General features: G+C 41.7%; 1 protein-coding gene across 3 annotated transcripts in view; it reads left to right on the top strand.

The window, feature by feature from the left end:
• LOC115148911 (glycerophosphodiester phosphodiesterase domain-containing protein 5-like) overlaps nt 1-23590 on the top strand; it is a 53713-nt gene extending 30123 nt beyond the window's left edge. For all 3 annotated transcript variants that reach the window (XM_029691220.1, XM_029691218.1, XM_029691219.1), the window contains exons 3-16: nt 9506-9609; nt 9820-9913; nt 10012-10071; nt 10180-10278; nt 10381-10474; nt 10670-10815; nt 12695-12777; nt 13152-13302; nt 13516-13737; nt 13856-14001; nt 14188-14335; nt 21872-21954; nt 22782-22894; nt 23025-23590. In XM_029691220.1, the coding sequence (XP_029547080.1) occupies nt 9506-9609; nt 9820-9913; nt 10012-10071; nt 10180-10278; nt 10381-10474; nt 10670-10815; nt 12695-12777; nt 13152-13302; nt 13516-13737; nt 13856-14001; nt 14188-14335; nt 21872-21954; nt 22782-22894; nt 23025-23101 (1620 nt within the window). In that variant the 3' untranslated portion in view covers nt 23102-23590. The remainder of the gene's footprint in view (nt 1-9505; nt 9610-9819; nt 9914-10011; nt 10072-10179; nt 10279-10380; nt 10475-10669; nt 10816-12694; nt 12778-13151; nt 13303-13515; nt 13738-13855; nt 14002-14187; nt 14336-21871; nt 21955-22781; nt 22895-23024) is intronic.
• Nucleotides 23591-25672: the final 2082 nt, after the last annotated feature.

The raw sequence follows: 25672 nt of genomic DNA, 5'->3' as shown, positions 1-25672 counted from the left end.
TGTGACAGCCGAAAGTCGGACACTGTAGTGGTTTTCCAACAGCAAGGCTCAGATCAACAGGCAGTGTCAACATAGCCGCTATTGTTTATAAATGTTGAAATAAACTTTTCTTAACCCCCATATCACACACTTACAAACTGAAAACATAACATGTGTACAATTAATTGGTAAGAGAGAGGTCTCAAATGTCACTTTCATTTGTATCCTCTGTTCTGCTTGTATCTTTAGAATTGCTTTAAAGTTGGTTAATGTTTCAGTCACATCTTTGGTCACGTTCGCAGAGGTCAACCAAAAACACCCTAATGATTAGACAGACAAACATTGCATTCCACTAACCAGGAATTGACTGCATGGTGCAGTTGGTGAGGATGCAGCTAACAAAAAATGTTCCCAAAACCTTCGAGAACGTTCCCTTAATTAAGAGTCTCATAAGGTCATTAACTAACGTTTTCATAGGAATGTTTCCATTATGTACAAGGAACATTTCCAAGAGACCATTCCCTATTGTCAAATAGAACTTACCCAGAACGTGGTTGCCATGTTCTCAGAATTGAAGATATTAATGTTCTAGACAAGTTTCATGGTAACTTTGGTAGAACATTAATGTGTCCAGACTGTTGCCGTGTTCTCAGAATCTAAGATGTTAATGTTCTAGACATGTTTCATGGGAACGTTGCAAGAACATTTCTGTGTATCAGTTGTCAGAACGTCGCCTGATTTGCCCAAAGAAACAATCCCCCAAAAATGAATGTTTCATTAACATCACGCCTTGTTACTTTTGCAGAGCCAATCAAGGCCCTGACAAGTGAACCACTGATCCATTCATAGGTCTTTGTCTTTTGGCAAGGTTAGGGATACTTTCACACCGACACATTGCTTTTAACATGCAGTTTTCAACTTACATATTTTACATAAATGATTTCATTGTGCATGTTCGTGCATATAGTAATTATTATTAATGTCTTCACCTGAGATTTAAATTCAAAACCACGATACTCTGATCTTTCCACTACACCAGATGTCAGTTAATCTGATGAGTCTCATCATTGATTTGACTTACTTACTTCAGCGATTTTAAAGGCTTTTTGTATAATTTTCTAATGTTGGTGGGGCATGTTAACCTGTTTTATTGTTACTCCGGAATCACTATGCTCAATAAAATAGTTTTTCTTGAGTGTACTTTTAACAGAGCTGAGATTTATTTCAAAGTTGCATTTATCTATTCCTTACACCTATCAAGTTGTTTCATATACAGAAGTTCCTAGGTAGGAGGGGTTTCTTCTGGACAGGGCCTAACTATACTGGCCCAATAAGCACATGCCCTTCAGATATCCCTTATTGGGACAGTGTTTAGGGCGTTTGACATTGTTGCTGGTGTCCTCGGTTTGAGACCCGGTAGGGGAGTCACCATACTCTTACATTTTCAGTAATATACAGTTGAAGTCAGAAGTTTACATACACCTTAGCCAAATACATTAAAACTCAGTTTTTCACAATTCCTGACATGTAATCCTAGTTAAAATTCCCTGTCTTAGGTCAGTTAGGATGATCACTTTATTTTAAGAATGTGAAATGTCAGAATAATAGTAGAGAGAATGATTTATTTCAGCTTTTATTTCTTTCAGCACATTCCCAGTGGGTCAGAAGTTTACATACACTCAATTAGTATTTGGTAGCATTGCCTTTAAATTGTTTAACTTGGGTCAAACGTTTTGGGAAGCCTTCCACAAGCTTCCCACAATAACTTTGGTGAATTTTGGCCCATTCCTCCTGACAGAGCTGGTGTAACTGAGTCAGGTTTGTAGGCCTCCTTGCTCGCACACGCTTTTTCAGTTCTTCCCACAAATGTTCTATGGGATTGAGGTCAGGGCTTTGTGATGGCCACTCCAATACCTTGACTTTGTTGTCCTTAAGCCACTTTGCCACAACTTTGGAAGTATGCTTGGGGTCATTGTCCATTTGGAAGATCCATTTGCGAACAAGCTTTAACTTCCTGACTGATGTCTTGAGATGTTGCTTCAATATATCCACATAATTTTCCTGCATCATGATGGCATCTATTTTGTGAAGTGCACCAGTCCCTCCTGCAGCACTGCACACCCACAACATGATGCTGCCACCCCCTGTGCTTCACGGTTGGGATGGTGTTGTTCGACTTGCAAGCCTTCCCCTTTTTCCTCCAAACATAATGATGGTCATTATGGCCAAACAGTTCAATTTTTGTTTCATCAGACCAGAGGACATTTCTCCAACAAGTATGATCTTTGTCCCCATGTGCAGTTGCAAACCGTAGTCTGGCTTTTTTATGGCGGTCCTTGCTGAGCAGCCTTTCAGGTTATGTCGATATAGGACTCGTTTTACTGTGGATATAGATATTTTTGTACCCGTTTCCTCCAGCATCTTCACAAGGTCCTTTGCTGTTGTTCTGGAATTGATTTGCACTTTTTGCACTAAAGTACGTTCCTCTCTAGGAGACATACCGCTCCTTCCTGAGCGGTATGACAGCTGCGTGGTCCCATGGTGTTTATACTTGCGTACTATTGTTTGTACAGATGAACGTGGTACCTTCAGGCGTTTGGAAATTGCTCCCAAGGATGAACCAGACTTGTGAAAGTCTACAATTTTTTTTCTGAGGTCTTGGCTGATTTCTTTTGATTTTCCCATGATGTCAAGCAAAGAGGCACTGAGTTGAAGGTATGCCTTGAAATATATCCACAGGTACACCTCCAATTGACTGAAATGATGTCAATTAGCCTATCTGAAGCTTGTAAAGCCATGACATAATTTTCTGGAATTTTCCAAGCTGTTTAAAGGCACAGTCAACTTATTGTATGTAAACTTCTGACCCACTGGAATTGTGATACAGTGAATTATAAGTGAAATAATCTGTCTGTAAACAATTGTTGGAAAAATGACTTGTGTCATGCAGAAAGTAGATGTCCTAACCGACTTGCCAAAACTATAATTTGTTAACAAGAAATTTGTGAAGTGGTTGAAAAACGAGTTTTAATGACTCAAACCTAAGTGTATGTAAACTTCTGACTTCAACTGTATATGTATATGTATGTATTTTTTGTACTGCTCTTGGCATATAATTATTATTTGGATAACCTTATTTACTATTTTGTATTGAAGAATTATCACACGGAATTATTGTAATGTTTGTTTATGTGTCAATTAATTCCATAAGGGATGGGCTGCCAACTGGTGATTTGACACAAAAATACAATTTCATTCATACATTCATTTGTATAGATCTGAAACAACTTGATACCCTATATATACAAAAGTATGTGGACACCCCTTCAAATTAGTGAATTCGGCTATTTCGGCCACACCCGTTGCTGCCAGGGGTATAAAATAGAGCACACAGCCATGCAATCTCCATAGCAAAAGTCACTGAGCCTTACTGAAGAGCTCAGTAACTTTCAACGTGGCACTGTCATAGGATGCCACCTTTCCAACAAGTTAGCTTGTCAAATTTCTGCCCTGCTAGAGTTGCCCCGATGAACTGTAAGTGGTGTTATTGTGAAGTGGAAATGTGTAGGAGTAAAAATGGCTCGCCGCTAAGTGGTATGCCACACAAGCTCACAGAACAGGACCACCGAGTGCTGAAGTGCGTAAAAAACGTCTGTCCTCGGTTGCAACACTCACTACCGAGTTCCAAACTGCCTCTGGAAGCAACGTCAGCACAATAACTGTTCGTCGGGAGCTTCATGAAATGGGTTTCTATGACCGAGCAGCTGCACGCAAGCCTAAGATCACCATGTGCAATACCAAGTGTTGGCTGGAGGGGTGTAAAGCTCGCAGCCATTGGACTCTGGAGCAGTGAAAACTCATTCTCTGGAGTGATGAATCATGCTTCACCATCTGGCAGTCTGAATGACGAATCTGGATTTGGTGGATGCCAGCAGAACGCTACCTTCCCCAATGAATACTGCCTACTTTAAAGTTTGGTAGAAGATGAATAATGGTCTGGGGCTGTTTTTCATGGCTCAGGCTAGGACCATTAGTTCCAGTCAAGGGAAATTTTAACGCTACAGCATTCAATTACATTCTGGACGATTCTGTGCTTCCAACTTTGTGGTAACAGTTTGGGTAGGCCCTTTCCTGTTTCAGCAAGGTCCATACAGAAATTGTTTGTCGAGATCAGTGTGGTAGAACTTGACTGGCTTGCACAGAGACCTGACATCAACCCCATTGAACACCTTTGGGATGAATTGGAACGCGGACTGCGAGCCAGGTCTAATCGTCCAACATCAGTGCCCGACCTCACTAATGATCTTGTGGCTGAATGGAGCAAGTACCTGCAGCAATGTTCCAACATCTAGTGGAAAGCCTTCCCTGAATAGTGGAAGCTGTTATAGCAGCAAAAGGTTAACCATCTCCATATTAATGCTCATGATTTTGGAATGAGATGTTCGACAAGCAGGTGTCCATATACTTTTGGCCATGTAGTGTATGTTAATATGGACAGTATGGAAAGTATGTTGATGGGTTCGGATTTCTAAACTTTTTAAATATTGTTAATCATCAGTTATACTAGAGACATGAGTAGTGCCATAGTCTGGTTTATTCACAAGAAGTTAATGGTTATCTGTAGGAGTAATGTTTATGGTGGGTTCAAGGAAGGTTGGATAGGATCCAGGGGGCTTTGGGAGGTGCTGAGTAGAGGAGAGGAAATCACATGATTGCAGTCACTGATAATGGTGGGGAGCTGTGGAGAAGTGAGGAAGGGTGTTGAGGTCAGGTCACCTTAAGGGAGAAGGAACAGTTTGTGGCCCGCATCACTTAATTTCCTGCCTAGTAATAAAGATGTAATGTTAAGAGAGAAGGAGACTCCACCCAAATTGGGGTATATATATTATACAGCTGAATGACCCAATGGGGGAATAAACTCGGTTTAATTAAGCTTTACTAATCGTCTGTGAGTTTTAATAGATTAATTTAGAACCAAACAATGTGAATATAAAAGGTTTGTATAACAGTAGTTATATAGATGAGCCATGACTAGAATACTGTATATACATATAAATTGGGTAAAACATTAGGTAAACATTATTGAAATAACCAGTGTTCTCTAAGGTGCAGCTTAGAGTACCAGGTGGTAACCGGCTAGTGACATTGTCTAAGGTTCAGGGCAGGGTACTGGGCAGAGGTCGGCTAGTGGTGACTGTTTGAAGGCCTGGAGATAGAAGCTGTTTATCAGTCTCTCGGTCCCAGCTTTGATGCACCTGTACTGTCTCCGCCTTTTTAGATGGTAGCAGGGTGAACAGGCTTTGGCTCGGGTAGCTGGGGTCCTTGATGATTTGCTTGGCCTTCCTATGACACCGGGTGCTGTAGATGTCCTGGTGGGCAGGCAGCGTGCCACCGACGATGCCTTGGGCTGACCATACCACTCTCTGAGGAGCCCTGCCGTTGCGGATGTTGCAATTGCCCCACAGAGGTGCTGAGCTTCCACCCCTGTGAGGCCTCCGTGTTGAGGATCAGCGTGGCAGAGGTGTTGTTGCCTACTTTCACCACTTGGGGTCAGCCCGTCAGGAAGTCCAAGACCCAGTTGCACAGGGAGGGGTTCAGACCAAGAGCCCTGAGCTTAGTGATGAGCTTGGAGGGACCTATGGTGTTGAAGGCTGAGCAGTGGTCGATGAAAATCTTTCTTACATAGGTATTTCTCTTGTCCAGGTGGGATAGGGCAGTGTGCAATGCAATGGCGATTGCATCATCCGTGGATCTGTTGGGCAGTATGTAAACTGTAGTGGGTCTATGGTATACTCAGAGTAAATGCAACTCTCTAACAATACTTATTTCTCTCACTCTTATTATTAGAGTTCATTCTAATATTGACTTGGCCATTGAGATAGTACTGCTGTGATTCCCAGTCGTGAGTTGATCCTCCTGTGTTTGTATATCATTGCTTGCTGGTACTTAGTGGTAGGCTGGTATTTCTCAGAAACAGATTAGCTCTTTCCTGCTCTTCGAGCCAATAGAGAACTTTGTAATAAATGACCTAGAAATACTTTCGCTCAACACTAGCACACCATGAAGCAGCCCATGCTGAACAGAAGTGAGGAGGGAATTCCAGCTGGAGGTCATCTTATGATCCATAGCTCAATCATACGTTGCAAGTTATTATTGAGGCACAAAGCATCAATATTCACATTGTAATATTGCACCTTATTTTTTATGTACATATTTCCATGTAGTACCACACACCTGATATGGCAAAATCCATAGGATAACTTGTGTGTGTGTACTTTATAATACAGAAGCGAGATGTGAACTGTCTGTCTGAGAAGGTTTGCCGGTAATGGCAACCAGTCATACTGGTTGTCTGATTAAGCGCATTCATGGTGATTAATCAGTGTTCTTCTCAGTAGATGTAACAGTGTGGTAGATCAGCACTGTCTATTAGGGTTATAATTAGCAGGCTGTGAAGACGTTAGAGAGGGAAGGAGAAGGAAGACCAGACACCGTCTGGGTGCCCATATGCTACTGTGCTCTGGAGGAGGATGTAATGGGATTGGAAGGATGTCAGGATTAGACGTCATCAGCTTGGTGACAATGAATGAGTCACCCACTGTAATATGTTGTCTGCTAAATGTGTACAAAATATCCTTCTCCTTGGTTCTCTCGTAACACTAGCTAACTTCCTAAATTAACGCAATCTGAAATTCATTTCACCCCAAACCTGCTTTGGAGAGATTCCTCCGACTGTTCTTGAGTGAATGTGAGATTCACCATGTGACTGTGGCTGTAGTCCTACACCTATGCACTTTCAGCTCACTGTAAGTTGACCAATTAAATACTACAACCTGACTTTGTCAGAGCCCCTGCCCCACTGTCACTTTGTATTACCTCTATTACCTTAGTCGCATTAGGTCTAGGGCCTAACTTTACTGCTTACACACACACACACAGTCAAGTCAAGGCTGTCAAGTATTGTGCAGGACAAGGCAATTGAAAGTCTCAACAGAAGTAGTGTGGTGGTTACCTCAGAAACCAGAATTCATTAAAACAGCAGCCCTCTACTCTCCCATTCTCCCCTGTGCATTAACTCTAACTAGCAGAAGGTGAGACCTCTCTGATCAGGTTGCTCATCTTTCCTCTGAGTGCAGTGTGAAGTGTTAATGTGGTATTCCACTCTAACCACACATCTACACACCTCTAATAATAGACTGTAGGAGATGTGAAGGAGATGCCTCACTAGTCTGGCCAGCATGAGGTGTAAAACTGATCACTGGTCAACTCCACCTGGCTGTGGTTTGACCTGGGCCACGTTCAGTAGGCAAACGTTGTAGAACTTTGCAGAAAGAGATGTCATGAATAGCGCTGACATGATACCATATTCTTTATAATCCTTGGGAAATTTGCTCTTCCGCAACGTTGTGCCCAGCTGCATGGGCCCCTGACCTGTCTTATCCCCCTCAATCCAGTTCATTATTTTGGGGGAAGTGCCTGGTAATCTGTCCAAACCTTCTCCTATACTTTCACTCTACAAGTCAAGCCAGAGGACATACAAAAGGTGAAGGTTCTGTTAGCAATCAAGGGGAAAATGTATTTTTATTTAAGAGGTCATGTGTTGTAGAATTTCTTTACTCTTAGGACTTTTTGCCTTTGTGTGATTGTTTAAGCTTAAAGTTGTGGAACGTTATGTTAAAAGTGTTATAGAATATAATTGTGACCGATCGCCTTGATTTGGTCTTATGTAGCAGAATTTTAAATTGTGTTTTTTTACACTGGATAAAAGTAGAGACTAAGAGCTAGAAAATGGTAAAACACACTGCAGTTGAAGAACAATGGGAAAGTAATTGTTCTTTAAAAAAATGGCCCTTGAATGTTTTGGTTTACTTTCTGGAGAATCCATTCAGCATCGTTCACACCCTCTTAACCCTTAGCCCCACCCATCTCTTTAACGATTCACGTGAGGCCATTTGCTAAACAGAGTGATTAGTTTAGTAAACAACCAAAGATTTCAAGACTAAAAGTGGTAAAAGTAGTAGCCTACAATAAGGAAAAACTCCAGGTAAAAAAAAAACTCTTTATCTAGTCCTTGGCCTATATCCTAATCTGACTTTGGTGCAGGTCATGTTGTTCTTCACATTACCGTCTGGTAAACACACTATATCAAACAAAATAAAAAGTTGATTTGTCACATGCACCGGATACAGAAGGTGTAAACAGTACAGTGAAATGGTTACTTGCATAGTAACAATATCAAAAACAGAAAGTGTCCAGATAAAAATATTTGATTAATATTTTTGAATTATTAGATGACGCTTACCTGACACACTTGTCTAAATTGATGGGTCACGTGAAATAAATGCTATAACCACTCCCCAGCCACATCTAGTTAAGTGGATGAGTCATTATTCTCTAGACATGTACACATGTTCATGAAATACAATAGATGGCCGTAATCACCCCCGGACACCTGGCTATCTTGATGGGTCATGTAATTATCTGGCGAAGTGTTTTGTTTAGACATGTAGTCTTTTGTCTTTTGTTTAAACATGTAGCTAACTAAACAATTAACCGGCATTATCCCAACTCATACTACTACCAACCAATACAAACATTGTCATAGCTGTAATATGAATCTGCAGGTAGCTAAAGCTAACCAACCAGTTTCAATGTTAGCTACAGTAGCTAACATTAGGCTATAACGAAAAATGGAAATAGTTTATGATTGAATAATATTACTACACAGATCATACACGTAATGTTAGCTAGCGAGCCAGCAAGCTAACGCTCGCTAGCTAGCTAACAGTACGCTTTAACTTGCAATTAAAACAACTTTCTGACAAAATTAGAAACGTATAATATCTGAAAATATAGCTAGACTCTTACCCGTGTACATGAATGAATGCTTCACAACAGACTGGAACCATTTAACTCCATTTTGTTTGTAACTACATCTTGTTAGGCCAGCGTTGTGTCAAGTCACTCCAGTTCACACTGACCATGGCAGGTGCAGAAAGTAGCAAATCACTTTTTCCAACTGATCTGTCGATAGCGCCTGCTAAATTCAGGGCATCAATGTTTTTGAGAAAAGTAGCTAAACTTTTGTAGTTCTCGATGGCTAACATTATATATTTCAAAAACGGCGCAGTAGAAAGGACTATCAACACATACTGAGCAGCTCACGTTATAAACAGAAGCATACTACATGGCAGACCAATCCAAACTCATCTCCCGGCATGTCCAGCCCATCCATTATCTAAGCCAATCATGGCTAGTGGGAAAGTTCTTGACGTTTTCCAAGGCTAAACCAACTACGCTCGTCATTTAACAATTGTATTTGTATTTACGGATGGAATACACGTTTGTTATTAAGGAACCTGAAAGTTCACTTGTTCCAGAAGGCATTTCTGCCCAAAAAAAGCATTTTGATTAAAAAATATTTATGTTCAAATGACTCTCCTGTGAAGTAGTGACGTGTGACATATGCCTAATTTCCTGAAACGAGTCACAAATGTCTTCTTCTTGTCTGTTGTGTGTTCACCAGTGGGAGTGTGCATGGTTCATCATCTTGTGCAGCACCTTCTCCCTGCTCCTCTTCTGGGCTTACTTCTGGTTGGAGGCCCACAATGACTACAACCAATTCAACTGGTGAGTGGGGCAGTTAGTCCTTACCAGAGTGACTGTGAGCTGTTTGTACCATTGTTTCTGTCCCTCAGAAGCACTCACTCTTTTGAGCAGTTTTAAAATAGTAATTGAATGTGTGCATGTTTCAATATCGCCTAGAAGGGCTTGTCTGTTTTATCCTCTTCTTCTCAAGGCACTGGTTCACCTTCTCCACCCGTTGCCTCTCATCCTCAGGTTACTATACAACCGTTCTGGGGAATGGAAGGACAGGACTGTCCCCATTCTCGCAACCACCGCAGTTGGCTTTAGTTACATTACATTTTTAATGGTGAGTGAGTTACCCATGTTTGGTTATATGCCTATACACACAGTTACTGCAGCAGCTTCAGTATGATCTAACCTGATTGTGGCTCTGTTCGTTTCCAGATTTTAGCACTTTGTCATATTTCACTGGGACAGCAGCTGAACCTCTACTGGATCCACAAGGTAGGCTTCCAAATGAACTCTGACCTACGGAAATAAATACCGTATTACTATTAGCCTGTGTAGGAATGTGTAGAACAAATCAAACTGTTAGTATGTTTTTTACCTCAGGTTGGTGTGTTGGCTGCCTTGATCACCACTGTCAGTGGCGTGGTCTCCATCGATGACGTGTGGGGGGACGAATGGGACATCATCCTCATATCTCTACAGGTCTACATCTCTATTTGTCTGCGTTTCTCTATTGGTCTTTTTGGTAGATGTTTGTGTGTAAACAAGGTTATAAAACTCCTCTCTTCCTGTGTTGTAATTCAGTCCACAGGGCCTTTCCTGCACATAGGAGCTCTGGCTGCCGTCACAGCGCTGGGCTGGCTAGTTGCTGAACATGTGGTCCGTGCAGAGAGAACCAGTAAGTGTTGTGTTGGCTTTTGATTGGCTTTCACTGTAACTCTGACCAGTAATACCAATATTATACATATTACATTACATCATAATTATTATCATTGTTAACCATTATAATGTTTGATAACGAACAATAACTGCAGCAGCATTCAGAAATTTGTGAGACCTAATGTCATCACTCTGTGGTCTTCCTCCTTCCCAGAGTTCCACATGATATTGCTGCTGGTTTACCTGAGTGTCCTGCTGGCCCTCTACATGGCTCCCCTCGCCATCTCCTCACCCTGCATCATGGACAAGAACAGCCTCAAATCTCGACCTGACGTCATTGGACGACGGGGAGCGCCAATGGTAAGTCAATGGCTCTACCCTCTAGCCTCTTCATGTAGATCATAAATAATTAAATAGGTGTAAGCGATAATGGTGGCTGGAGTTCACAATCACATTCAATTTGAGAGCTGTTCTGCTTCAGGGTAATGAATGTACTGAATGTCTTGGAGCCCCAATAAAGAGCCCCATTAGCGAACACTATTTACTTGCTGGACAATGAAACAGTTTATTGGATAGGTGGAGTTCACAATCAGGTTAAAACAGGTCTGCTTTGTGACATGCACTGACTGTGCTGCCCTGACCTGGTAATGAGTGCAGGCTATATAGGGCCAGACAAACAGCATTGGTCCAGTCAGTGTATAACCTAGTCTATTGACGCACCGGTAATAATACTTTTTTAGTTTAAGCTACAGATATATTTTTGCATGGGCTGTGTCTCAATCCACCGCATCCTCCTATGTCACCCTTCCGCATCTGCGGTGGAAAGTGGCAGAGCTACAACGCTGTTTGTCAGACAAGGAGACATCCCGAAAACTGGTCTTCTCACAAAAACGTATTTAGCATGCGAACAGTTTGGCCTACAAACTAATACAAACCACTCTATAGAAAGGGGAGACTCTCACAAACACAATGTTCTCTGTTATGCTCTATGACCCCTCACAAGTGTCACGGGACTCGTCTAAAGGTAACCCATACAAATGAAAAGAAGTATGGAGATAGTTTTGTGAAAAGGGGCTAAATATGTGTAAAAAAATACACAAATACTTCCTGAGATATAGATATAGGACAGACACTTCAAAACCTTATTCTTGTGATTTATTTTTGGACTGTCTTATTTTTTGCGATTTATGAATGTGTAATTCAATTTGTTTCTATGGGCTATAGTATTTTATTAAAGGCCAAATTCTATATTTTATCAAAAATGTGTATATATATTTTTTATACCTAAAGTGGTCCTAAAATTGTAGATCAAATAGCTAAATGATCCATTGTATGACCTTCTTAAAACAATTCCATATGTCGCCCCCCTCCCCCAACGGAGTAGCAATAGGTTCATTGATTAAGAGCACATTTGTTAGGATTGTAGATGTTTGGTTTGTTTTCTACTGTTGGTAGGAAACACAATATACTGTCCTGTCCCGAAGCAGCTGGGTAAGTAAACATTGTTCCAGACCACTTGCTTTAAACAAATACACAATCACACTGTAGCCCAGACACACACTCTGCCTGTCTACCTGCCTTCAAATCACAAACACACACTCCACAAACACAAAAACACAAACACACACTTTCAGCCCGTCAGGGCTTGCCTCTATTGACTCCTGCTGTGGGTAATATGGTAGCTGTCTGTGGAAAGAGACAGGAGACCAGTGCTTGAAAGCTGCTTCCCAAAGGACAAGACAGATCCATTATTCTGTCTTTTTATGAGCTTTATTCTACAAACTCAGACAAGGACCTCTTCCCTCAGGAGAAATCAAAGGATCAATATATTCAGAAGTGGATTAGTATGTCTAACATTGTAAGGCTGTAGTAGGTTTAAGTTGTGGTGTAGATACCTATCTTTGTCACAGAGAAATGATGTCAGAGGTGTATTGCTGTAAATGCCTCTTTGTTTAAGTAAACGTGCCTCTCTGACATCCACTTGCTAGAAAGATCAATGGCTTTTTTACAGGTCTCACCAACCTAACCATTTGTACAACGTTTAAAAAGCTTATGATAAAAGATAACTCCCGCACATACAATTACCTCTTTTGCTGACCTTTTACCTATTTATTAAAATACTGAAATAATAATGCCACCCACCACTAGATCAAATGACCACCATCAGATTCTAACAACCCATAATAACCCATTATACCTCTCTCTGTCTGTCCCTCTGCCTGTGTTTCCTGTGCTGTAGCTGGCTCCAGAGAACACCCTGATGTCCTTCAACAAGGCCCTGCAGCAGGGGGTTAGCTCCTTGGAGGCCGACGTCACCGTCAGGTAACCAACCACACTCGACCAGCCAATAACCTAACCCCACCCCACCCTACCACCTCAATGTTAGGAGCAATGAGTTCTCTATAGTAGGCTGGTAACGAATCTATAGCAACAATCTCAGGGTTTAAATGGTTATAGAGCAAATCTAAAGAGCCCCATTCTGTCGCTGCCTTTGATGTAGTCAACATGTTTTAAGACCATTTTAATCTCACATCCATTCCTTTTCAATGTATTATAGGCCTTTTATTACAAGCCCTTTTTTTACTTACATTGCCACAGAAACATATCCTTTGTTTATGAAAGCAGTGACATAAGTGTGAATGACATGTGTTGCTGGTTCAGTGATGTAAGTCTGTGGTCCCTCCTCTCCCCTCCAGTCTGGACGGGGTGCCCTTCCTGATGCGAGACCGCACCTTGAAACGGACCACTGACATCGCCAAGGTCTTTCCAGACAGGCAGCACGAGGACGCCTCTCTCTTCAACTGGACAGAGATTCGCTCTCTAAATGCGGGGCAGTGGTTTTTGGAGGTACCTTTCTCTCTCTTTTTCGCTCTCCCGCTCTCTATCTCTTTCGCTCTCTCTCTCAGTATCTATGACACTCTCTTTCTTCTTGTATTGCTCTTTTTTCTTTGTCTCTCCCTTCTCTAGTCTACCTCTCCCTCTCCCTACACCGAGACAATTTTAGAATGTATCTTTTTTTGCATCACCTCATAAAATAAAATACCCACTCTGTCTCTCCAGAACGACCCCTTCTGGACTGTTGGGTCTCTGACAGGGAGGGACCGGAACCGTATACGGAACCTGACAGTGTGTAGCCTGGTAGAGATGTTGCGTCTGGCTGCCAGGGCCAACCGCTCAGCCCTTTTGTACCTCCGCAGACCTCCCCCAGAACACCCACACTACAAGACCTGGATCATGGACACCCTGTGGGCCGTCCAGAGGTCTGGGATATCACAGAAGAGAGTGAGAAGGACTGTTTATGGATCTCACTGAATCCTTATTAGTAATATTGGTAGAAAAGTGTGAATCAAAAAGCAGGTCCAGTCTCTTACCCTGTGTCTTGTGCCCTATTGCTCTTTAGGTGACGTGGACCCCGGACACAGACAGGGGCCGTGTCAGGGGGCTGCAGCAGACCTCCTTGGAGAAGCTGTCAGTGGAGGAGCTCAGACACAGAGGCATCAGCAGTCTCACCCTGCGCTACTCACAGGCCAGCAACAAGGACATTCAGTAAGACATACCTACTGTTACTCTCAAACACTAACCCTAACCATTCATCTGTTGTGATCATCCACAATCTTAACCGGACATGCCCCAAGAAACGTATCTAGTAGGTCCACAAATGTTATCTAAATCCCTAACCTCACCCTGTATTACTCACAGGCCAGCATGTCCAATAACTGTTTGTCTTTGTAGGGACTTCTTGGCAAACAACATGAGTGTGACGGTGTACCCGGTGAATGAGCCATGGCTCTACTCAGTGCTGTGGTGCAGCGGGGTGTCTTCTGTCTCCTCTGACACCCCTCAGGTCCTCCGCAAGGTGCCTTACCCCATCTGGCTTATGGTAAGCAGCTCCGCCTATATATATCTATATATCTATATATAGATATATATATAGAACCAGTCAAAAGTTTGGACACACCTACTCATTCCAGGGTTTTTCTTTAATTTTACTATTTTCTACATTGATGAGGGGAAAAAAATATTTGATCAATTTTAGAATATAGCTGTAATGTAATAACATTTTCTACATTGCTAAATAATAGTGAAGACATCAAAACTATGAAATAACATATATGGAATCATGTAGTAACCAGAAAAGTGCTAAACAAATCAAAATATATTTTAGATTTGAGATTCTCCAAAGTAGCCACCCTTCGCCTTGATTCTTTTGGTTACAACATGATTTCATATGTGTTATTTCATAGTTTTGATGTCCTCACTATTATTTTGCAATGTAGAAAATGTTGTTACATTACAGCTATATTCTAAAATGTATTAAATCTTTTTCAATCTACACACTACCCCATAATGACAAAGCGAAAAACAGGTTTTTAGACATTTTTGCAAATAAATAAAAAATAAAAAACAGAAATACCTTATTTACATAAGTATTCAGACCCTTTGCTATGAGACTCGAAATTGTGCTCAGGTGTATCATGTTTCCATTGATCATTCTCAAGATGTTTCTGCAACTTGATTGGAGTCCACCTGTGGTAAATTCAATTGATTGGACATGATTTGGAAAGGCACACACCTGTCTATATAAGGTCCCACAGTTGATAGTGCATGTCAGAGCAAAAATCAAGCCATGAGGTCAAAGGAATTGATCTTAGAGCTTTGAGACAGGATTGTGTCGAGACACAGATCTGGAGAAGTATACCAAAAAAATCCCCAAGAACACAGTGGCCTCCATCATTCTTAAATGGAAGAAGTTTGGAACCATCAATACTCTTCGTAGAGCTGGATGCCCGGCCAAACTGAGCAATCAGGAGAGAAGAGCCTTGGTCAGGGAGGTGACCAAGAACCCGATGGTCGCTTTGACAGAGCTCCAGAGTTCCTCTGTGGAGATGGGAGAACCTTCCAGAAGGACAACCATCTCTGCAGCACTCCACCAATCAGATCTTTATGGTAGTGCCAGACGGAAGTCACCCCTCAGTAAAAGGCACATGATATCCCACTTGGAGTTTGCCAAGAGGCACCTAAACGACTATCAGGGCAAGATAAACAAGGTTCTCTGGTCTGTTGAAACCAAGATTGAACTCTTTGGCAGGAATGCCAAGCATCACATCTGGAGGGAACCTGGCACCATCCCTACGGTGAAGCATGGTGGTGGCAGAATCAAGCTGTGGGGATGCTTTTCAGCGGCAGGGACTAGGAGACTAGACAGGATCAAGGAAAAGATGAACGGAGCAAAGTACAAAGAGATCCTTGATGAAAACCTGCTACAGGGCGCTCAGGAACTCAGCGCTCCTACATGACAATTACCCTAAGCACACAGCCAAGACAACACAGGAGTGGCTTCGGGACAAGTCTCTGAATATCCTTGAGTGGCCCAGCCAGAGCCTGGATTTTAACCTGTTTGATTGTCTCTGGAGAGACCTGAAAATAGCTGTGCAGCGACGCTCCCCATCCAAACTGACAGGGCTTGAGCGGATCTGCACAGAAGAATGGGAGAAACGCCCCAAATACAGGTGTGCCAAGCGTGTAGCATCAAATTAAGTTTGATTTGTCACATGTGCCAAATACAACAGGTGTAGACATTACAGTGAAATGTTTACTTACAAGCCCTTAAACAACAATGCAGTTTTAAGAAAATACCACAAAAAAACTAAGAGATAAGAATAACAAATAATTAAAAAGCAGCAGTAAATACCAATAGCGGGGCTATATACAGGGGATACCGGTACAGAGTCAATGTGCGGGGGCACATGTGTCGAGGTAATTGAGGTAATATGTACATGTAGGTAGAGTTATTAAAGTGACTTTGCATAGATAATAACAGACAGTAGCAGCAGCGTGGAAGAGGGTGGGGGGGGCAATGTAAATAGTCCGGGTAGCCATTTGATTAGCTGTTCAGGAGTGTTATGGCTTGGGGGTAGAAGCTGTTAAGAAAGAAAAGTCTTTTGGATCTAGACTTGGCGCTCCGGTACCGCTTGCCATGAGGTAGCATATTGAACAGTCTATGAATAGGGTGGCTGGAGTCTTTGGCAATTTTTAGGGCCTTCCTCTGACACCGCCTGGTGAAGAGGTCCTGGATGGCAGGAAGCTTGTCCCCAGTGATGTACTGGGCCGTACGCCCTACCCTCTGTAGTGCCTTGCGGTCGGAGGCCGACCAGTTGCCATACCAGGCGGTGATGCAACCAGTCAGGTTGCTCTCGGTAGTGCAACTGTATAACATTTGGAGGTTCTGAGGACCCTTTTCAGTCTCCTGAGGGGAAAAGGCATTGTCGTGCCCTCTTCACAACTGTCTTGGTGTGTTTGGACCATGATAGTTTATTGGTGATGTGTACACCAAGGAACTTGAAGCTCTCAACCTGCTCCACTACAGCCCTGTTGATGAGAATGGGTGCGTTCTCTGTCCTCCTTTTCCTGTAATCCACAATCATGTCCTTTGTCTTGATTACGTTGAGGGATAGGTTGTTATCCTGGCACCACACTGCCAGGTCTCTGACCTCTTCCCTATAGGTTGTCTCATCATTTTCGGTGATCAGGCCTACCACTGTTGTGTTGTCGGCAAACTTAATGATGGTGTTGGAGTTGTGCTTGGCCATGCAGTCATGGTTGAACATGGAGTACAGGAGGGGACTGAGCACGCACCCCTGAGGGGCCCCCATGTTGAGGATCAGCGTGGCAAATGTGTTGTTACCTACCCTTACCACCTGGGGGAAGCCCGTCAGGAAGTCCAGGATCCAGTTGCAGAAGGAGGTGTTTAGTCCCAGTGTCCTTAGCTTAGTGATGAGCTTTGTGGGCACTGTGGTGTTGAACATTGAGCTGTAGTTAATGAATAGCATTCTCACATAGGTGTTCCTTTTGTCCAGGTGTGAATGGGCAGTGTGGCGTGCAATAGAGATTGCATCATCTGTGGATCTGTTGGGGCGTTATGCAAAATGAAGTGGGTCTAGGGTCTCTGGGATAATGGTGTTGATGTGTGCCATGACCAGCCTTTCTAGGCACTTTATGGCTACAGACGTGAGTGCTATGGATCAGTAGTAATGTTGGCAGGTTACCTTGGTGTTGTTGTGCACAGGGAGACTATGGTGGTCTGTTTGAAACATGTTGGTTTTACAGAATTGGTCAGGGACAGGTTGAAAATATCAGTAAAGACACTTGCCAGTAGGTCAGCGCATGCTCGGAGTACACATCCTGGTAATCCATCTTACCTTGTGAAAATTGACCTGTTTAAAGGTCTTACTCACATCGGCTATTGAGAGTGTGATCAAACAGTCATCCGAGAGTGTGATCAAACAGTCATGCTCGAAGCGAGCATAGCAATTATTTAGCTTGTCTGGTAGGCTCGCGTCACTGGGCAGCTTGCGACTGTGCTTCCCTTTGTAGTCCGTAATAGTTTGCAAGCCCTGCAACACCTGACAAGTGTTGGAGCCGGTGTAGTACTATTCAATGTTAGTCCTGTATTCACGCTTTGCCTGTTTGATGGTTCGTCGGAGGGCATAGGGGGATTTCTTATAAGCGTCCCAGTTAGAGTCCCGCTCCTTGAAAGCGGCGGCTCTACCGCTTAGCTCAGTGCGGATGTTGCCTTTAATCCATGGCTTCTGGTTGGGGTATGTACATATGGTCACTGTGGGGACGACGTCATCGATGCACCTATTGATGAATCCAGTGACTGATGTGGTGTACTCCTCAATGCCATCGGAAGAATAAGAATCCCTTAACTTATTCCAGTATGTACTTGCAAAACAGTCCTGTACCTTAGCATCTGCGTCATCTGACCACTTCCTCATTGAGCGAGTCACTGGCACTTCCTGCTGTAGTTTTTTCTTGTAAGCAGGAGTTAGGAGTATAGAGTTATGGTCAGATTTATTCAATGGAGGGTGAGAGTGAGCTTTGTACGCGTCTCTGTGTGTGGAGTAAAGGTGGTCTAGAGTTTTTTCCCTCTGATTGCACATGTAACATGTTGGTAGAAATGAGGTAAAACGGATTTAAGTTTCCCTGCATTAAAGTCCCTGGCCACTAGGAGTGCCACCTCTGGATGAGCATTTTCTTGTTTGCTTTTGGCCTTATACAGCTCGTTGAGTGCCTTCTTAGTGCCAGCATCAGTTTGTGCTGGTAAATAGACAGCTATGAAAAATATAGATAAACTCTCTTGGTAAATAGTGTTGTCTACAGCTTATCATGAGATACTCTACCTCAGGCGAGCAAAACCTTGAGACTTCGTTAATATTAGATATTGTGCACCAGCTGTTATTTACAAATAGACACAGACCGCCACCCTTTGTCTTAATTGAGGCAGCTGTTCTATCTTGTCGATGGACCAAAAACCCAGCCAGCTGTATGTTATTCATAACGTCATTCAGCCACGACTCGGTGAAACATAAGATATTACAGTTTTTTATGTCCCGTTGGTAGGATAGTTTTGATCGGAGCTCATCCATTCTGTTATCCAATGATTGCACATTGGCTAATAGGACTGATGGTAGTACTCACTTGCTGTCGGATCCTTACAAAGCACCCTGACCTACGTCCCCGATATCTCTCTCTCTTATTCATGCGAATGACGGGGATTTGGGCCTTGTCGGGTGTCTGAAATAAATCCTTTGCGTTCGACTTGTTAAAGAAAAAATCTTCGTCCAGTACGAGGAGAGTAATCGCTGTCCTGTTATCCAGAAGCTCTTTTCGGTCATAAAAGAAGGTGGAAGAAACATTATGTACAAAATAAGTTACAAATAATGCGCAAAAACACGCACACTTGGTTAGGAGCCCGTAAAACGGCAGCCATCTCCTCCGGCGCCATCGTTCAAGGGGAGGGTCATGTGAAAATGTTTTATACGTTGGGGAGGGGAGTGCATTTTTTTCATGACACCTTGTGTTGGACCAGCCCCTCCCCCCAAGTAAATTTAGATCTGTCCCTTATTAATGAGCAATTTGCCTAATTGGCTAATGGAAACACTTCAAACACTACATTTTTATTCAATACCGTTGGTTTTTGGTATGACATCATTACATCCAGCTGTTTTTATCAACACAAGATAGTTACATGGAAACACAGCCTAGCAGGCAATTGTTGTATCTATTTTCTATGCAAACCTTCTACATGTACAAAATAAATCACTGGAAAAGTTAATGGAAACAAAGGTAGTGAGTGCAGCCTACCGAATCGCATTGGTTAAAGAGAGCCGTTCATTTGGCTCTCTAATTTGCATAGGCTACTGGTAGGCCTAGGCTTTTTGCCGATTGTCTGCAGATAAATTATTAAATAATTTGATGAAGATGGTGAATCATCACTGCAGGAACAATAGGTATTGGAGAGCCTCATTCTAGTCCAAATATGATCATTCGGGCCCTCACGGAATACAGGCATTAAAACAGAATTGAACAATATTCAAATATGTATTGACCTTAGTAGGGAATCAACTAAATGTATTGAAAATGTATTCGTTTGCCAAAGTTTATCATAAGACATGAACAGAATGCATCAGTGATTTGAATTTCCTGCAACTTTCTGAAAAGCAACGAGAATGCCCGTCTGTGTGTGTGCGTTGCGCACGTCTACCACTTTGTGTAGATGTTAGCAATGGTGCTAATGAAAACAGTCTTCTGGTAGATGAAAGGCTTTCCCAAAAACCTTATCAATTAATTAATTAATTAATTCACTTCTTATGGATCAAATCCCTTTAGCGGGATCGATTTGACAACATCCGGTGAAATGGCAGAGCGCCAAATTCAAAAACAATTATTAAAACTATTTAACTTTCATACATTCACAAGTGCAATACACCAAATTAAAGCTTAACTTCTTGTTAATCCAGCCACCGTGTCAGATTTCAAGAAGGCTTTACGGCGAAAGCAAACCATGCGATTATCTGAGGACAGCACCCCGCTTACAAACACATGACAATCACATTTAAACCCGCCAGGCGCGACACAAAACTAAAAAATAATGATATAATTCATGCCTTACCTTTGAAGGACTTCTTCTGTTGGCACTCCAATATGTCCCATAAACATCACAAATTGTCCTTTTGTTCGATTAATTCCGTCGTTATATCTCCAAAATGTCAATTTATTTGGCGCGTTCCAACACTACCAAACCACCGATTCCAACTCGCCCAGCATGACTACAAAATATCTAATAACTTACCTGTAAACGCTGTCCAAACATTTCAAACAACTTTCCTAATCCAACTTTAGGTATTTTAAAACGTAAATAATCGATACAATTTAAGACGGGATAAACTGTGTTCAATACCGGATTAAAACAACATGAAGTGTGTGACCTGGAGCGCGCATCAAAACAGTAGAGTCCACTCGGCTGGACCCTTGTTCTGAAAAGCGGTACTTCTTCATTTCTCTAAAGAAAAACATCAACCAATTTCTAACGACTGTTGACATCTAGTGGAAGCTATAGGAACTGCAAGTATATTTCTATTAAAACGGGCTTGCCATAGAAAATCAATTGAAAACAGATTGACCTGAAATATAATTTTTCCTGGATGGATTGTGCTCAGGGTTTCGCCTGCCAAATCAGTTCTGTTATACTCACAGACGTTATTCAAACAGTTTTAGAAACGTCAGAGTGTTTTCTATCCAAATCTACTAATAATGTGCATATCCTAGCTTCTGGGCCTGAGTAGCATGCAGTTTACTTTGGGCATGGTTTTCATCCGGACGTGAAAATACTGCCCCCTATCCCAGAGAGGTTTTAAATGTTAACTACAAAGTAGCCTATGCTTACCTGGAAGAATGATATCATGATTATATTCATCATGTTTAAAATTCATTCGATTTTTTCCAGACCTCAAAATGTGGTTTAAGCATTGTTGTGGATTTAGAACATCCAATTTTGTGGGTTTTCTAATAAAAAAGTAAAACAGGAACCTGGAAAAACAAAACCTTTCATTTATTTTTCAATATAATTGTGGGCTATTTAATTATTTTTTCTGTTTTAATAAAATACATAATTTGAAGACAAACATTGTGGCAATTAATATCTTGCAGTAAAACTGTAAATAAGACTAATCTCAAGAGAAGACCGGTTAAATGTTAAAAAGGTTTAATGTTCTCTTACTTAGAAAATAGTCTTGATCATATAGGCCTAGACCAAGACAATATCAAAAACAACTAATAATACACTGAATTCATACATTTTCAATCATTTAAATTGTAAAGTCATGTCTTTCTAAACAGTACTACAACAAATTTGTCTAATCTGGGAGGTAAACTCGATAAAGTATTCAATCATTTTGCTGTGTATTTCAGATGGAATTCAGTCATTAGAATTTACCAGATGCCACCAAAATAGAGCTCCTTCTGCAAAATTTTTTTATGAGAGGTACTGTGAGACGTACTGTATGTTTGTGTGGTTATGCTTCCATCTAGTGGTGGAGGATGTTGGTTCTCAGTGGCTGTCTTGTTGTTCCAGAGCCCAGATAAATACTGCTTGGTCTGGATCACCTCCGATCTAGTCTCCATCGCCATAGTTATAGGAATATTCATCTTTCAAAAGTAGGTACCCATTTTTTATTGAGATTCTATTATCAAACTTGATTTCCTTCTCATGTTGCTATGAGCAGTTGTATATTTGTAACATACTTTACACTGCATTCATACTATATGTCTGCTTCACTGTAAAAGTTTAACATAACTGTTGTGTAGTTGTAGAGGTCTGAGTCTACTTTGATCTCTGTGAGGAGGTTTGTGCTACATAGCCTTTTGCTTCTGAACTGACTCTTCTGCTCTTTCCCTTTCACTGCCCTGCCTTTCTGCTCTCTCACGTTCTCCTTGTTGACTGTCTCTCATTCTTCTCCTCATCACTGTCTTTCCATTTCTCTCCTTCTCACTGTCTCTCATTTATTCCTTCCTCTCTCTTTGCCTTGTTTGTCCTGTGTTCTGCCTGATCTGCATGCTACGTTTCTCTGCTGCACTCTGGCGTCTGTCAGCTATCATGTGATCAGGTAACTGAGGTGACTTCACTGGCTCATGTTGCTTCCTTGTTTTCTGTCTTATCTGTCTTCTATCCTTGAGCTTCTCGTGTTTCTCTAAAGTTCATGAACTCAGTGAACACTATAGGTTTCATTTTTCTTAATGTATTCATCATTTATCAATGTTTTATCAATTCTAACAAGTAGAGGCTGCTGAAGGACAGCTCATAATAATGGCTGGAATGTAGTCAATGGAACGGTATCAAACACGTTAAAAACATGGTTTCCATGTGGTTGATACCACTCCGTTGACTCCATTTCAGCCATTATTATGAGCCGCCCACACCTCAGCAGCCTCCACTGATTCTAACGGTGTGTCTGACGGTGCTGTGCCTCTCTGTGCTGCACCAGGTGGAGGATGAGTGGCATGCAGAACTACAATCCAGAGCAGATCATGCTGAGTGCTGTGGCACGCAGGCCCAGCCGGGATGTCAACATCATGAAGGAGAAGCTCATATTCTCAGGTACCAAAACACAGGAAAAGGGGAAAAATGTGTGTTGCCAGCACCATGGTCGAACTAACCCACTTGACCTAATCAAGAATGGAAAAGAGTGAGGGTCAAAGTTTAACTCTTCTTTTCTCTCCTTTTTTAGAGGTAAGTAATGGAGTGACCAGTACAGATGAACATCTATATCCAGAGAATGGCTATGACATTGGGCAGTACAAGTGAGCTGTGTCTGAATACCTGGAGAATGGCCAGGACAATGGTCCATTCAGATGAACTGTCTCTATACCATGAGAATGACTATGCCAATGTGCAGGAAGGATGAGTTGTCTCTGTACCTGTCTGAGCTGGTGGTGACAGCTACACTTATGACGGCATAACATGGTGACCGCAACAGGCAGAATCACAATGGCTGCTACTGTAAACATGGATGTTTCTACCAACATGTCGGTAGTTTGAACTTTAAAAAGTTCTGAATGTTCAATATTTTGAAGACTGTTGACCTTTTTGCTGGAGTGACTTTTTTAGAAGTTGTTCTGACGGATCATGGGATGTTTTTCTTCGCTAATTTGTTTATATAGCAGAGGAAAAGCGTCCTGCTCTGTACATTGAGTTGAGTTTTTCTGTTATTTTATTTTCCCTCAGAGGATTTTCATGGTTTGGAGTTCTGAATTGTATGATATATGAATTCACTAACATGTGTGTCCTCTCCTATCGATGTGTGAATGACATTTTGCATTATGGGAATGAACTGTTCTTGCATTGTCAAATCAAATCAAATTTTATTGGTCACATACATAGGGTTAGCAGATGTTATTGCGAGTGTAGCAAAATGCTTATGCTCCTAGATCCGACAGACAGTGCAGCAGTATCTAACAGGTAATACAGTCGGAAGTTTACATACATCTTAGCCAAATACATTTAAACTCAGTTTTTCACAATTCCTGACATTTAATCCTAGGAAAACATCCCTGTCTTAGGTCAGTTAGGATCACCACTTTATTTTAAGAATGTGAAATGTCAGAATAATAGTAGAGAGAATGATTTATTTCAGCTTTTATTTCTTTCATCACATTCCCAGTCGGTCAGAAGTTCACATACACTCAATTAGTATTTGGTAGCATTGCCTTTAAATTGTTTAACTTGGGTCAAAAGTTTCGGGTAGCCTTCCACAAGCTTCCCACAATAAGTTGGGTGAATTTTGGACCATTCCTCCCGACAGAACTGGTGTAACTGAGTCAGGTTTGTAGGCCTCCTTGCTCGCACACGCTTTTTCAGTTCTTCCCACACATTTTCTATGGGATTGAGGTCAGGGCTTTGTGATGGCCACTCCAATACCTTGACTTCGTTGTCCTTAAGCCATTTTGCCAAAACTTTGGAAGTATGCTTGGGGTCATTGTCCATTTGGAAGACCCATTTGCGAACAAGCTTTAACTTCCTGACTGATGTCTTGAGATGTTGCTTCAATATATCCACATAAATGTTCCTGCCTCATGATGCCATCTATTTTGTGAAGTGCACCAGTCCCTCCTGCAGCAAAGCACCCCCACAACATGATGCTGCCACCCCTGTGCTTCACGGTTGGGATGGTGTTGTTCGACTTGCAAGCCTTCCCCTTTTTCCTCCAAACATAAAGTCATTATGGCTAAACAGTTCTATTTTAGTTTCATCAGACCAGTGGACATTTCTCCAAAAAGTACGATCTTTGTCCCCATGTGGATTTGCAAACCGTAGTCTGGCTTTTTATGGGGGTTTTGGAGCAGTGGCTTTTTCCTTGCTGAGTGGCCTTTCAGGTTATGTCGATATAGGACTCGTTTTACTGTGGATATAAATACTTTTGTAGCTGTTTCCTCCAGCATCTTCACAAGGTCTTTTGCTGTTGTTCTGGGATTGATTTTCACTTTTCACACCAAAGTATCTCCTTCCTGAGCGTTATGACGGCTGCATGGTCCCATGGTGTTTATACTTGCGTACTATTGTTTGTACAGATGAACATGGTACCTTCAGGAAATTGCTCCCAAGGATGAACCAGACTTGTGGAGTTCTACAATTTTTTTTCTGAGGTCTTGGCTGATTTCTTTTGATTGTCCCCCAATGTCAAGCAAAGAGGCACTGAGTTTGAAGGTAGGCCTTGAAATACATCCACAGGTACACCTCCAATTGACTCAATTGATGTCAATTAGCTTATCAGAAGCTTCTAAAGCCATGACATAATTTTCTGGAATTTTCCAAGCTGTTTAAAGGCACAATCAACTAAGTGTATATTAACTTCTGACCCACTGTAATCATGATACAGTGAATTATAAGTGAAATAATCTGTCTGTAAACAATTGTTGGCAAAAAATACTTGTGTCATGCACAAAGTAGATGTCCTAACCGACTTGCCAAAACTATAGTTTGTTAACAAGTATTTGGTGGAGTGGTTGAAAACAAGTTTTAATGACTCCAACCTAAGTGAATGTAAACTTCTGACTTCAACTGTATATGTTGCCATACTTCTGCTGGTTGTTTTTGTCATTGAAACTTCAGCCCAAAATGATTTTGCCCTGTGTGCCATTCTCACTGTAAATAATTTAACAGCAGCAGAAAATTCTCAAAAAATACTTTGGGAAAAATGTTTCATAGGCATTTTAATAATATACTGCTCAAAAGAATAAAGGGAACACTTAAACAAAACATCCTAGATCTGAATGAAAGAAATAATCTTATTAAATACTTTTTTCTTTACATAGTTGAATGTGCTGACAACAAAATCACACAAAAATAATCAATGGAAATCCAATTTATCAACCCATG

This window comes from Salmo trutta, chromosome 15, assembly GCF_901001165.1.
Source record: "Salmo trutta chromosome 15, fSalTru1.1, whole genome shotgun sequence".
In the NCBI taxonomy this organism is placed as follows: Eukaryota; Metazoa; Chordata; class Actinopteri; order Salmoniformes; family Salmonidae; genus Salmo; species Salmo trutta.
The sequence above is the reverse complement of the archived record's forward strand: the minus strand, read 5'-3'. Positions and strand labels throughout refer to the sequence as shown.